The 15,214-nt window shown below is 49.4% G+C and overlaps 1 protein-coding gene across 7 annotated transcripts in view; it reads right to left on the reverse strand.

The window, feature by feature from the left end:
• Positions 1-15,214, reverse strand: part of cux1b (cut-like homeobox 1b) — a 184,640-nt gene that overhangs the window by 61,604 nt on the left and 107,822 nt on the right. For 6 of the 7 annotated variants that reach the window (XM_055880672.1, XM_055880669.1, XM_055880670.1 and 3 more), the window contains exons 12-15: positions 13,207-13,265; positions 9,181-9,226; positions 8,583-8,679; positions 344-1,066 (exon numbers count right to left, since the gene is read on the reverse strand). In XM_055880672.1, coding sequence (XP_055736647.1) covers positions 344-1,066; positions 8,583-8,679; positions 9,181-9,226; positions 13,207-13,265 — 925 coding nt within the window. The remainder of the gene's footprint in view (positions 1-343; positions 1,067-8,582; positions 8,680-9,180; positions 9,227-13,206; positions 13,266-15,214) is intronic. The other variant, XM_055880674.1, reaches the window with a different exon arrangement.

The raw sequence follows: 15,214 nt of genomic DNA on the forward strand, positions 1-15,214 counted from the left end.
GAGGTAAAACCGTAGCCCTGTCCTCCTCTTAGTCAATACTATCGACGTGTGAAAGGTTTCAGTATTGATCATGGACGGTAAAGGGAGGCTTTGGAGGCCTATCTGGTTGACGAAAGCAACAGACACTCACTGATGGAACAACTGGTGGCCAGTATTAAGAGGAAAAGTTTGCTAACAGGCAGACAAACAGAGACAGGCAGACAGACAGACAGACAGAGACAGACAGAGACAGACAGAGACAGGCAGAGACAGGCAGACAGAGACAGGCAGACAGAGACAGGCAGGCAGGCAGACAGAGACAGGCAGGAAGACAGGCAGGAAGACAGGCAGGCAGGCCTCTCACCTCTCTGACGTCCCTGGATGCTGCGTAGTGCCAGGATGTTCTGCTCGTCAGACAGGAACTGCCTCATCTTGTGGAAGGGTTCTTTCCCCCGGATTGTCAGCTTGCTCCAGGGTTTGGGCCGAGCCAGAATCTCACTGACCGAGCCTTGGGACAGGCCCAGTACATAGTGGCCAAACACCCGCTGGCCAATGTTGTGTTTAATCAGCTGCTCCTTGATCTGTCGGGCGATCTCTGAGGTGTCCATGTCCTCCCAGTCAGACACACTGCCCCCAGTCCCCTCAGACTGGCTGGGAGAGGGGGACGGGGCACCGCCACTACCGTTCACCTCTGGACCTGCAGGAGACTGCAGTGGGCTGGCCGAGAGCGGGACAGGGCTAGAGCCAGAGGTGGAGGTAGAGGTGTAGTGGACAGGGGCAAACAGTAGCGCTGCTCCCTGATTGGACTCCTGCAGGGCTTTGGAGTAGAACGTCTGCATGAGCTGCCGCTGCAGGAGGGCGTTGAGGGACATCTTGCCCCCCACCAGAGGGAAAGGGGGGCTGTAGAAGTCCTGGCCGATGCCCGTGGGGGTAAAGGGGTGTGACCCGTTGGTGATGGAGGTGTTAAGGGGGTCAGTTGGGGTTCGGGGCTGGGGGGAGGGAGGGAGAAGAGGAGGAGGCAGGGAGGGGGTACTGGGCGTGGTGGTCTCCTCCACGGACGCCTCTTTCCCTTTCCGCCCGGCTGACCCTACAAGAAAGGTCAAACACAAGGCATTATGGGGGAGTCAACAAAAAAGGGGGCGAAAAAAACAAACCCAAAAAAAGTTGTTTATTTTTAAGGTCAAACGTTTTTTTTTTTTTTTATATAAATAGATTTTCTTCCTCTCTCTTTTTTGATAACCCCCCGGACAAGATGCCCAAGCATTTGTGATTTGTACCTTTCTTGTAAGAGACAGCCTGGGAAGAAAAAAGTAAGCACTTAAACCAGTCAAAATGGTTGCTACCCAGCCTCGACTGTGGCAGGCAGGGAGGGGTTTAGTCAGGCCTGAGTCTGGCAGGCAGGCAGGAAGGGGTTTAGTCAGGCCTGAGTCTGGCAGGCAGGGAGGGAGAGGTCCAGTCAGCAGGCCTGAGTCTGGCAGGCAGGGAGGGAGAGGTCCAGTCAGCAGGTCTGAGTCTGGCAGGCAGGGAGGGGTTTAGTCAGGCCTGAGTCTGGCAGGCAGGGAGGGAGAGGTCCAGTCAGCAGGCCTGAGTCTGGCAGGCAGGTAGGGAGAGGTCCAGTCAGCAGGCCTGAGTCTGGCAGGCAGGTAGGGAGAGGTCCAGTCAGCAGGCCTGAGTCTGGCAGGCAGGGAGGGTGGGGTCCAGTCAGGCCTCCCACTGTCTCTCTTCACTAGGTTACTTGTGTTCACTATGTTCAGGGCCCATTGGTGGAGTGTCTGCACCGCTACAGTATAACAGCGGATCTGATTGGGACTAATGGCGGTATAGAGTGCTTTAAAATCGGTCGTCTGTAAGGGTGAAAGATCTGGCTGTGATGGTCCCATGTCAGGTGGAACTTGATTCACTTTTTATGAATCCTTAGTTCAGTCTTTAGCTCCAGAAAAAAAGCCCGGAATGTTAGTAACACTTGATGTTGTAGTCTTTCTGGACACTTAGTCATTCCATTCCAGATACTTTTGTTTGTTGAGATACTGAGCAAATAAATAGATAAATAAAAAGGGCTTGATAAAAATGGCCGGGTCACTGAACGCAAGAACTTCTAGAAATATCCAGTGAAAAAAAAAGTCACGCCAAATGTAGAGACTGTCAAGCACTCTGAGCTTCCTGAAACTGAGCATGTTGCCAGGTGGATTGTACAGGAACTTGTCATTATATAAACTGAGCATGTTGTCAGGTGGATTGTACAGGAACTTGTCATTATATAAACTGAGCATGTTGTCAGGTGGATTGTACAGGAACTCATTATATAAACTGAGCATGTTGTCAGGTGGATTGAACAGGAACTTGTCATTATATAAACTGAGCATGTTGTCAGGTGGATTGTACAGGAACTTGTCATTATATAAACTGAGCATGTTGCCAGGTGGATTGTACAGGAACTCATTATATAAACTGAGCATGTTGTCAGGTGGATTGAACAGGAACTTGTCATTATATAAACTGAGCATGTTGTCAGGTGGATTGTACAGGAACTCATTATATAAACTGAGCATGTTGTCAGGTGGATTGTACAGGAACTTGTCATTATATAAACTGAGCATGCTGTCAGGTGGATTGTACAGGAACTCATTATATAAACTGAGCATGTTGTCAGGTGGATTGTACAGGAACTTGTCATTATATAAACTGAGCATGCTGTCAGGTGGATTGTACAGGAACTCATTATATAAACTGAGCATGTTGTCAGGTGGATTGTACAGGAACTTGTCATTATATAAACTGAGCATGTTGTCAGGTGGATTGTACAGGAACTCATTATATAAACTGAGCATGTTGTCAGGTGGATTGTACAGGAACTTGTCATTATATAAACTGAGCATGTTGCCAGGTGGATTGTACAGGAACTCATTATATAAACTGAGCATGTTGTCAGGTGGATTGAACAGGAACTTGTCATTATATAAACTGAGCATGTTGTCAGGTGGATTGTACAGGAACTCATTATATAAACTGAGCATGTTGTCAGGTGGATTGTACAGGAACTTATCATTATATAAACTGAGCATGTTGTCAGGTGGATTGTACAGGAACTTATTATATAAACTGAGCATGTTGTCAGGTGGATTGTACAGGAACTCATTATATAAACTGAGCATGTTGTCAGGTGGATTGTACAGGAACTTGTCATTATATAAACTGAGCATGTTGTCAGGTGGATTGTACAGGAACTCATTATATAAACTGAGCATGTTGCCAGGTGGATTGTACAGGAACTCATTATATAAACTGAGCATGTTGTCAGGTGGATTGTACAGGAACTCATTATATAAACTGAGCATGTTGTCAGGTAGATTGTACAGGAACTTGTCATTATATAAACTGAGCATGTTGCCAGGTGGATTGTACAGGAACTCATTATATAAACTGAGCATGTTGTCAGGTGGATTGTACAGGAACTTGTCATTATATAAACTGAGCATGTTGTCAGGTGGATTGTACAGGAACTCATTATATAAACTGAGCATGCTGTCAGGTGGATTGTACAGGAACTTGTCATTATATAAACTGAGCATGTTGTCAGGTGGATTGTACAGGAACTTGTCATTATATAAACTGAGCATGTTGTCAGGTGGATTGTACAGGAACCCATTATATAAACTGAGCATGTTGCCAGGTGGATTGTACAGGAACTTGTCATTATATAAACTGAGCATGTTGTCAGGTGGATTGTACAGGAACTTGTCATTATATAAACTGAGCATGTTGTCAGGTGGATTGTACAGGAACTCATTATATAAACTGAGCATGTTGTCAGGTGGATTGTACAGGAACTCATTATATAAACTGAGCATGTTGTCAGGTGGATTGTACAGGAACTCATTATATAAACTGAGCATGTTGTCAGGTGGATTGTACAGGAACTCATTATATAAACTGAGCATGTTGCCAGGTGGATTGTACAGGAACTTGTCATTATATAAACTGAGCATGTTGTCAGGTAGATTGTACAGGAACTCATTATATAAACTGAGCATGTTGTCAGGTGGATTGTACAGGAACTTGTCATTATATAAACTGAGCATGTTGCCAGGTGGATTGTACAGGAACTTGTCATTATATAAACTGAGCATGTTGTCAGGTGGATTGTACAGGAACTTGTCATTATATAAACTGAGCATGTTGCCAGGTGGATTGTACAGGAACTTGTCATTATATAAACTGAGCATGTTGCCAGGTGGATTGTACAGGAACTCATTATATAAACTGAGCATGTTGTCAGGTAGATTGTACAGGAACTCATTATATAAACTGAGCATGTTGTCAGGTGGATTGTACAGGAACTTGTCATTATATAAACTGAGCATGTTGTCAGGTGGATTGTACAGGAACTCATTATATAAACTGAGCATGTTGCCAGGTGGATTGTACAGGAACTCATTATATAAACTGAGCATGTTGCCAGGTGGATTGTACAGGAACTCATTATATAAACTGAGCATGTTGTCAGGTGGATTGTACAGGAACTTGTCATTATATAAACTGAGCATGTTGTCAGGTGGATTGTACAGGAACTCATTATATAAACTGAGCATGTTGCCAGGTGGATTGTACAGGAACTCATTATATAAACTGAGCATGTTGTCAGGTGGATTGTACAGGAACTCATTATATAAACTGAGCATGCTGTCATGTGGATTGTACAGGAACTTGTCATTATATAAACTGAGCATGTTGTCAGGTAGATTGTACAGGAACTCATTATATAAACTGAGCATGTTGTCAGGTGGATTGTACAGGAACTTGTCATTATATAAACTGAGCATGTTGTCAGGTGGATTGTACAGGAACTTGTCATTATATAAACTGAGCATGTTGTCAGGTGGATTGTACAGGAACTTGTCATTATATAAACTGAGCATGTTGCCAGGTGGATTGTACAGGAACTTGTCATTATATAAACTGAGCATGTTGTCAGGTAGATTGTACAGGAACTCATTATATAAACTGAGCATGTTGCCAGGTGGATTGTACAGGAACTCATTATATAAACTGAGCATGTTGTCAGGTGGATTGTACAGGAACTCATTATATAAACTGAGCATGCTGTCAGGTGGATTGTACAGGAACTTGTCATTATATAAACTGAGCATGTTGTCAGGTGGATTGTACAGGAACTCATTATATAAACTGAGCATGTTGCCAGGTGGATTGTACAGGAACTCATTATATAAACTGAGCATGTTGTCAGGTGGATTGAACAGGAACTTGTCATTATATAAACTGAGCATGTTGTCAGGTGGATTGTACAGGAACTCATTATATAAACTGAGCATGCTGTCAGGTGGATTGTACAGGAACTTGTCATTATATAAACTGAGCATGTTGTCAGGTGGATTGTACAGGAACTCATTATATAAACTGAGCATGTTGTCAGGTGGATTGTACAGGAACTTGTCATTATATAAACTGAGCATGCTGTCAGGTGGATTGTACAGGAACTTGTCATTATATAAACTGAGCATGCTGTCAGGTGGATTGTACAGGAACTTGTCATTATATAAACTGAGCATGCTGTCAGGTGGATTGTACAGGAACTTGTCATTATATAAACTGAGCATGTTGTCAGGTGGATTGTACAGGAACTCATTATATAAACTGAGCATGTTGTCAGGTGGATTGTACAGGAACTTGTCATTATATAAACTGAGCATGCTGTCAGGTGGATTGTACAGGAACTTGTCATTATATAAACTGAGCATGCTGTCAGGTGGATTGTACAGGAACTTGTCATTATATAAACTGAGCATGTTGTCAGGTGGATTGTACAGGAACTTGTCATTATATAAACTGAGCATGTTGTCAGGTGGATTGTACAGGAACTTGTCATTATATAAACTGAGCATGTTGTCAGGTGGATTGTACAGGAACTTGTCATTATATAAACTGAGCATGTTGTCAGGTGGATTGTACAATCTAAAACGCCTCGCACACACTCACTGAAACGCCTCTCACACACTCACTGAAACGCCTCTCACACACTCACTGAAACGCCTCGCACACACTCACTGAAACGCCTCGCACACACTCACTGAAACGCCTCGCACACACTCACTGAAACGCCTTGCACACACTCACTGAAACGCCTCTCACACACTGAAACATGTGGGAACGTCTATGAAACGTAGACATTTCACCAGCTCCAGTTTTTATTCCATCACACTGGTTGGTTTCTTGCTGTTGTTTTTCTAGTGATACTTTATTAGAGCCTTCAGACAGAATAAATAATTACCTCAAAGAACGTCAGTTTGAGTGTTGAGTGATTAGATAAGTGTTTTAAATGACACTTAAAAAGAAGAGTATTCCAGACAAGAACCGGTTCCATCCACTACCCACCTGATTCTGGACCTGTCACGAACCAGTCCAGTCCAAATCCAGGTGAAAGATCAAACACTCACACATCCCCATCCCCCAGTGCAACCTAGCAACCCCACATATCCTATTCATCTGTGTTGCCTAAACAGAACTTTTCGGAGTCATTCTAGTCCAGTGCTTGACTTGGGTCTAGCTCAAGGGAACCGAGTCCCAGAACCTCACATTTTCTATCCTCGAGTTCTGGCACCTCTTATAGAATGTTCCTTTTAAATGATTGCAGAGTTCCAGCACCTTAATACAAATAGTACAGAGAACCATTTCAGTCCAAGCCAAGGTTAGGGTGTGTTGGTAACCACCCTAACCCCTAGGCCCTAACCCCCAGACCCTATCCCCCTAGGCCCTAACCCCCAGACCCTATCCCCCTAGGCCCTAACCCCCAACCTCCAGATAGTACAGGGACCCATTTCAGTCTAAGCCAAGCACTGGTCTAGACTCAATGCGGTGTGTGTTGGTAACTACCCTAACCCCTAGACCCTAACCCCTAGACCCTAACCCCTAGGCTCTAACCCCAGGCCCTATCCCTCCAGGCCCTAACCACCTAACCCCTAGACCCTAACCCCAGGCCCTAACCCCAGGCCCTATCCCTCCAGGCCCTAACCCTCCAGGCCCTAACCCCCAGGCCCTAACCACCTAACCCCTAGACCCTAACCCCAGGCCCTAACCCCAGGCCCTAACCCCCAGGCCCTAACCACCTAACCCCTAGACCCTAACCCCAGGCCCTAACCCCAGGCCCTATCCCTCCAAGCCCTAACCCCAGGCCCTAACCCCTAGGCCCTAACCCCTAACCCCCAGGCCCTAACCACCTAACCCCCCAGGCCCTATCCCTCCAGGCCCTATCCCTCCAGGCCCTATCCCTCCAGGCCCTAACCTCTAGGCCCTAACCTCTAGGCCCTAACCTCTAGGCCCTATCCCTCCAGGCCCTAACCTCTAGGCCCTATCCCCCAGGCCCTAACCTCTAGGCCCTATCCCCCAGGCCCTATCCCCCAGGCCCTATCCCCCAGGCCCTATCCCCCAGGCCCTAACCACCTAACCCTCCAGGCCCTAACCACCTAACCCCCTAGGGCCTAGGCCCTAACCCCCAGGCCCTAATCACCTACGCCCTAACCCCCAGGCCCTAACCCCCAGGCCCTAACCACCTAACCCCCTAGGCCCTAACCCCCTAGGCCCTAACCCCCTAGGCCCTAACCCCCTAGGCCCTATCCCTCCAGGCCCTAACCCCCTAGGCCCTATCCCTCCAGGACCTATCCCTCCAGGCCCTATCCCTCCAGGCCCTATCCCTCCAGGCCCTAACCCCCTAGGCCCTAACCCCCTAGGCCCTAACCCCCTAGGCCCTAACCCCCTAGGCCCTAACCCCCTAGGCCCTAACCCCCAGGCCCTAACCCCCAGGCCCTAACCACCTAACCCCCTAGGCCCTAACCCCCAGGCCCTAACCACCTAACCCCCCAGGCCCTAACCCCCAGGCCCTATCCCTCCAGGCCCTAACCCCCCAGGCCCTAACCCCCCAGGCCCTATCCCTCCAGGCCCTATCCCTCCAGGCCCTATCCCTCCAGGCCCTATCCCTCCAGGCCCTATCCCTCCAGGCCCTAACCCCCAGGCCCTAACCACCTAACCCCCAGGCCCTAACCCCCCAGGCCCTAACCCCCCAGGCCCTAACCCCCCAGGCCCTAACCCCCCAGGCCCTAACCCCCCAGGCCCTAACCCCCCAGGCCCTAACCACCTAACCCTCCAGGCCCTAACCACCTATCCCTCCAGGCCCTAACCCCCAGGCCCTATCCCTCCAGGCCCTATCCCTCCAGGCCCTATCCCTCCAGGCCCTATCCCTCCAGGCCCTATCCCTCCAGGCCCTAACCCCCAGGCCCTAACCACCTAACCCCCAGGCCCTAACCCCCCAGGCCCTAACCCCCCAGGCCCTAACCCCCCAGGCCCTAACCCCCCAGGCCCTAACCCCCCAGGCCCTAACCACCTAACCCTCCAGGCCCTAACCACCTATCCCTCCAGGCCCTAACCCCCAGGCCCTAACCCCCTAACCCCCAGGCCCTAACCTCTAGGCCCTAACCACCTAACCCTCCAGGCCCTAACCTCTAGGCCCTAACCACCTAACCCTCCAGGCCCTAACCACCTAACCCCCTAGGCCCTAGCCTCTAGGCCCTAACCCCCAAGGCAAACTGACTCACCGCTCAGCTCTGTGTTGGCGATGCGCAGAGAGGAACTCTCAGACTGCAGACTACGGTTCTTCTCCAACAACAACACTTCTAGGGGTCTAGACATGTCCTGAGAGAGAGAGAGAGGGGGGGTTAGAGAGAGGGGGCAGGGGAGAAGGAGAGAGAGATGTAGGTTGGGGGGGGGTTAGAGAGAGGGGGCAGGGGAGAAAGAGAGAGGGGGCAGGGGAGAAGGAGAGAGAGAGAGAGAGAGAGAGAGAGAGAGAGAGGGGAGAGGGGTAGGTTGGGGGGAGGTTAGAGAGAGGGGGGGTTAGAGAGAGGGGGGCAGGGGAGAAGGAGAGAAAGAGAGGAGAGACGAAGGTTAGAGAGAGAGGGGTTCCAGAGAGAGGGGGAAGTGAGCGAGAGAAAGAAAGAGGGGAGGTTAGAGAGAGAGAGAGAGAGAGAGAGAGAGAAAGAGGGGGAAGGTTAGAGAGAGAGAGGGGGAAGGTTAGAGAGAGAGAGAGAGAGAGAGAGAGGGGGGGGTGAGATAAAGGAGAACAGTAATACACATAACAGTATTTACAGAAGTCTGTCTGTCTGTTGCTATGCAAAAGTAGAGTAGTTTTCCCTGTACCTGCACTGAGCTCTCAGTTGGGCCAAACTCCATAGACTTGAGGATGCTGTGGAGAGAGAGAGACAGAGAGAGAGTGTGGAGAGAGAGAGACAGAGAGAGAGTGTGGAGAGAGAGAGACAGAGAGAGAGTGTGGAGAGAGAGACAGAGAGAGAGTGTGGAGAGAGAGAGAGAGAGAGTTTGGAGAGAGAGCGAGACAGAGAGAGAGAGAGAGACAGAGAGAGTGTGGAGAGAGAGAGACAGAGAGAGAGAGAGAGAGAGAGAGAGAGAGACAGAGAGAGAGTGTGGAGAGAGAGAGAGAGAGACAGAGGGAGAGTGTGGAGAGAGAGAGACAGAGAGAGAGTGTGGAGAGAGAGAGACAGAGAGAGAGTGTGGAGAGAGAGAGAGACAGAGAGAGAGACAGAGAAAGAGTGTGGAGAGAGAGAGACAGAGAGAGAGTGTGGAGAGAGAGAGACAGAGAGAGAGTGTGGAGAGAGAGAGAGACAGAGAGAGAGTGTGGAGAGAGAGAGACAGAGAGAGAGTGTGGAGAGAGAGAGACAGAGAGAGTGAGGAGAGAGAAAGAGAGTGTTGAGACACATATTTCCCTCAGATTACACAGATCCACAAAGAATTTGAAAACAAACCCAATTCTGATAAACTCCCATATCTACTGGGTGAAATACCACAGTGTGCCATCACAGCAGCAAGATGTGTGACCTGTTGCCACAAGAAAAGGGAAACCAGTGAATTGTAAATACAACCCATATTTTTGTTGACTTATTTTCCCTTTTGTACTATTTGCACATAATGACATTTGTAATGTCTATTCTTTTGGAACTTTTGTGAGTAATGTTTAATGTTAATATTTATTGCTTATTTCAGTTTTGTTTATTATCTAGTTAACTTGCTTTGGCAATGTTAACATATGTTTCCCATGGCAATAAAACCCCTTGTTAGGATCTAATTCTCAGAGTATAAACTCAACTCAAACTTCCCGCAACAAAGCCTCCTTCACTCATGCTGCCAAACATACCCTCGTAAAACTGACTATCCTGCCGATCCTTGACTTCGGCGATGTCATTTACAAAATAGCCTCCAACACTCTACTCAGCAAATTGGATGTAGTCTATCACAGTGCCATCCGTTTGGTCACGAAAGCCCCATATACTACCCACCACTGCGACCTGTATGCTCTCGTTGGCTGGCCCTTGCTTCATATTCGTCGCCAAACCCACTGGCTCCAGGTCATCTATAAGTCTTTGCTAGGTAAAGCCCCGCCTTATCTCAGCTCACTGGTCACCATAGCAGCACCCACCCGTAGCACGCGTTCCAGCAGGTATATTTCACTGGTCATCCCCAAAGCCAATTCCTCCTTTAGTCACCTTTCCTTCCAGTTCTCTGCTGCCAATGACTGGATGAAACAAAATGGCACCAGAAGAAATGGCAGCAGTTTGACGGGCGCCCAACCAATTGTGCTATTATGTGTTTTTTTGTGTGTTATTTAACTTATTTTGTAGATAATGTTTCTGCAACCGAATCTTACGGCAAAAAATAGCTTCTGGATATCAGGACAGCGATCAATCACCTCGGATTAAACAAAGATTTTTTATTCAACAAACAAGACGCACAAGACATCCTCCAAACACCCGGCAGGGCCGACATCCCCTTTATTTGCAAGAAGAAGCGACGCAGGTACAGAGGACAAAGAGCCCGGATGCCTCGTCAGGACCCGGGCGAGTGGGAAAGCTGCCGTTACCGTCAATACTACTCGCCAACGTGCAGTTATTGGACAATAAACTAGACGAGGTACGATCACGAATATCCTACAAACGGGACGTCAAAAACTGTAATGTCCTATGTTTCACGGAATCGTGGCTGAATGACGACATGGATATTCAGCTAGCGGGATATACGCTGCACCGGCAAGATAGAACAGCACACTCCGGTAAGACGAGGGAGGGCGGTCTGTGCATATTTGTAAACAACAGCTGGTGCACGAAATCTAAGGAATTCTCTAGATTTTGCTCGCCTGAAGTAGAGTATATTGTGATAAATTGCAGGCCACACTATTTGCCTAGAGAGTTTTCAGCTATACTTTTGTGGCTGTTTATTTACCACCACAGACAGATGCTGGCACTAAGACAGAACTCAGTCAGCTGTATAAGGAAATAAGCAAACAGGAAACCACTCACCCAGAGGTGAGTCTCCGGCCTCCTAGTGGCCGGAGACTTTAATACAGGGAAACTTAAATGTTAAATTTGCAACCAGAGGGAAAACAATTCTAGATCACCTGTACTCCACACACAGAGACGCGTACAAAGCTCTCCCTCGCCCTTCATTTGGTAAATCCCACCACAACTCTGTCCTGATTCCTGCTGACAAGCAAAAATGAAAGCAGGAAGCACCAGTGACTCGGTCTATAGAAAAGTGGTCAGATGAAGCAGATGTTAAACTACAGGACTGTTTTCCTATCACAGACTGGAACATGTTCCGGGATTCTTCCAATGGCATTGAGGAGTACACCACATCAGTCTCTGGCTTTATCAATAAGTGCATCGAGGACGACGTCGTTCCCACAGTGACTGTACGTACATACCCCAACCAGAAGCCATGGATTACAGGCAACATTCACACTGAGTTAAAGGGTAGAGCTGCCGCTTTGAAGGTGCGGGACTCTAACCCGGAAGCTTACAAGAAATCCTGCTATGCCCTGCGACGAACCATCAAACAGGCAAAGCGTCAATAGAGGGCTAAGATTGAAGCATCCTACACCGGCTCCGACGCTCCTCTTTTGTGGCAGGGCTTGCAAACTATTACAGACTACAAAGGGAAGTAGGGGGCACTATTGACACTTCCGGATGAAAAACGTGCCCAAAGTAAACTGCCTGCTACTCAGGCCCAGAAGCTAGGATATGCATATAATTGGTAGATTAGGATAGAAAACACTCTAAAGTTTCCAAAACTGTTAAAATATTGTCTGAGTATAACAGAACTGATTTGGCAGGCGAAAACCTGAGAAGAATCCATCCAGGAAGTGGGATTTTTTTATGTTTGTAGTTTTCAATTGAATGCCATTACAGTATCCATTGACTTAAGACTCAAATTGCACTTCCTATGGCTTCCACTAGATGTCAACAGTCTTTAGAAATTGATTCAGAATTGTATTCTGAAAAATGAGAGAGTAAGACCACTCTGAATGAGTGGACCCGAACTTTACTGATACTATTTGGATTTTTAGTCTGCCTGTTGTGACTGTGTTTGAGCCTGTAGATTACTGAACAAAACGCGCAAATAAAATTGAGGTTTTTGGATATAAAGAGGGACTTTATCGAACAAAACTAACATTTATTGAGTAAATGGGAGTCTTGTGAGTGCAACCATATGAAGATCATCAAAGGTAAGTGATTCATTTTATCGCTATTTCTGACTTGTGTAACTCCTCTACTTGGCTGCTAACTGTTTGTAATGATTTAGCTCAAACAAACACTGCTGTAGCTCTGCCACCTTTCACCGCCGATGAAATGGCAGACATTGGTGGATTGAGAAGCAGCCCAGGCAAAACCATCTCTTTAACACATTTTTGGGGATTATGCTAACTATATTTCCACGGGGAGGGGGGGGGCATCGACTCTAGGGGGTTCTAATAAAGCTCGACCATGCCCATTTCAAGAGTATCTTTCTAGAAAAATAAGTTATCTGGCTGCTAACTCATTGATCCTGTTTTGCAGTATTACCCTTCTGGTTGAATATCTGCAGGAGTTACTACTAATAAAATATCCATTAACACACACAGGGAACCATGTTAATAAACACTCAGTATCGACTTATAGATCGAGGACAAGGGGACATGCTTCCCTTCTAACGTTGTTAGAGGACCTCAGAGGCAATGACACACACACACACACACACACACACACACACACACACACACACACACACACACACACACTGAGGATGTCAATCATTAACTGAATGAGTACATTCTTGCCAGTATTTGTCAAGAATGTACTCAGAGTACAACTGTATCCAGGGTACAACGCACACACTCACCTCAGCTCTTTCTTCACCTCTTCATAGTCAGCATGTTCCTGCAGCTTTTCCTCCAGTTGCTATAGAGAAGAAGGATGGAAAGAGAGAGGATGAGAGCAGAGCGAGGGAGGGAGGGAGGGAGGAGAGGGGATGAGAGCAGAGCGAGGGAGGGAGGAGAGGGGATGAGAGCAGAGCGAGGGAGGGAGGAGAGGGGAGGGAGGAGAGGGGATGAGAACAGAGCGAGGGAGGGAGGAGAGGGGATGAGAACAGAGCGAGGGAGGGAGGAGAGGGGATGAGAGCAGAGCGAGGGAGGGAGGAGAGGGGATGAGAGCAGAGCGAGGGAGGGAGGAGAGGGGAGGGAGGAGAGGGGATGAGAACAGAGCGAGGGAGGGAGGAGAGGGGATGAGAACAGAGCGAGGGAGGGAGGAGAGGGGATGAGAGCAGAGCGAGGGAGGGAGGAGAGGGGATGAGAGCAGAGCGAGGGAGGGAGGAGAGGGGATGAGAGCAGAGCGAGGGAGGGGAGGAGGAGAGGGGATGAGAGCAGAGCGAGGGAGGGAGGGAGGAGAGGGGATGAGAGCAGAGCGAGGGAGGAGAGGGGATGAGAGCAGAGCGAGGGAGGAGAGGGGATGAGAGCAGAGCGAGGGAGGAGAGGGGATGAGAGCAGAGCGAGGGAGGGAGGGAGGAGAGGGGATGAGAGCAGAGCGAGGGAGGGAGGAGAGGGGATGAGAGCAGAGCGAGGGAGGGAGGAGAGGGGATGAGAGCAGAGCGAGGGAGGGAGGAGAGGGGATGAGAGCAGAGCGAGGGAGGGAGGAGAGGGGATGAGAGCAGAGCGAGGGAGGGAGGAGAGGGGATGAGAGCAGAGCGAGGGAGGGAGGAGAGGGGATGAGAGCAGAGCGAGGGAGGGAGGAGAGGGGATGAGAGCAGAGCGAGGGAGGGAGGAGAGGGGATGAGAGCAGAGCGAGGGAGGGAGGAGAGGGGATGAGAGCAGAGCGAGGGAGGGAGGAGAGGGGATGAGAGCAGAGCGAGGGAGGGAGGAGAGGGGAGGGAGGAGAGGGGATGAGAACAGAGCGAGGGAGGGAGGAGAGGGGATGAGAGCAGAGCGAGGGAGGGAGGAGAGGGGATGAGAGCAGAGCGAGGGAGGGAGGAGAGGGGATGAGAGCAGAGCGAGGGAGGGAGGGAGGAGAGGGGATGAGAGCAGAGCGAGGGAGGGAGGGAGGAGAGGGGATGAGAGCAGAGCGAGGGAGGGAGGGAGGAGAGGGGATGAGAGCAGAGCGAGGGAGGGAGGGAGGAGAGGGGATGAGAGCAGAGCGAGGGAGGGAGGGAGGAGAGGGGATGAGAGCAGAGCGAGGGAGGGAGGAGAGGGGATGAGAGGAGAGCGAGGGAGGGAGGAGAGGGGATGAGAGCAGAGCGAGGGAGGGAGGAGAGGGGATGAGAGCAGAGCGAGGGAGGGAGGAGAGGGGATGAGAGCAGAGCGAGGGAGGGAGGAGAGGGGATGAGAGCAGAGCGAGGGAGGGAGGAGAGGGGATGAGAGCAGAGCGAGGGAGGGAGGAGAGGGGATGAGAGCAGAGCGAGGGAGGGAGGAAAGGGGATGAGAGCAGAGCGAGGGAGGGAGGAGAGGGGATGAGAGCAGAGCGAGGGAGGGAGGAGAGGGGAGGGAGGAGAGGGGATGAGAACAGAGCGAGGGAGGGAGGAGAGGGGATGAGAGCAGAGCGAGGGAGGGAGGAGAGGGGATGAGAGGAGAGCGAGGGAGGGGCGGAGATTAAATGAATGATGAATGAGAAGGATGGAAACTCCCAGACAGTATAATGACAATCAACTTGTACATACACCTGAAGTTGTGAGCGGGTGTGTGTGTGTGTGTGTGTGTGTGTGTGTGTGTGTGTGTGTGTGTGTGTGTGTGTGTGTGTGTGTGTGTGTGTGTGTGTGTGTGTGTGTGTGTGTGAGGTTGTGAGTGGGTGTGAGTGGGTGTGAGTGAGAGGTTGTGGGTGTGTGTGAGCGGGTGTTTGTGTGAGAGGTGTGTGAGGTTGTG

The sequence above is a fragment of the Salvelinus fontinalis genome, chromosome 24 (assembly GCF_029448725.1).
Source record: "Salvelinus fontinalis isolate EN_2023a chromosome 24, ASM2944872v1, whole genome shotgun sequence".
NCBI classification, from domain to species: domain Eukaryota; kingdom Metazoa; phylum Chordata; class Actinopteri; order Salmoniformes; family Salmonidae; genus Salvelinus; species Salvelinus fontinalis.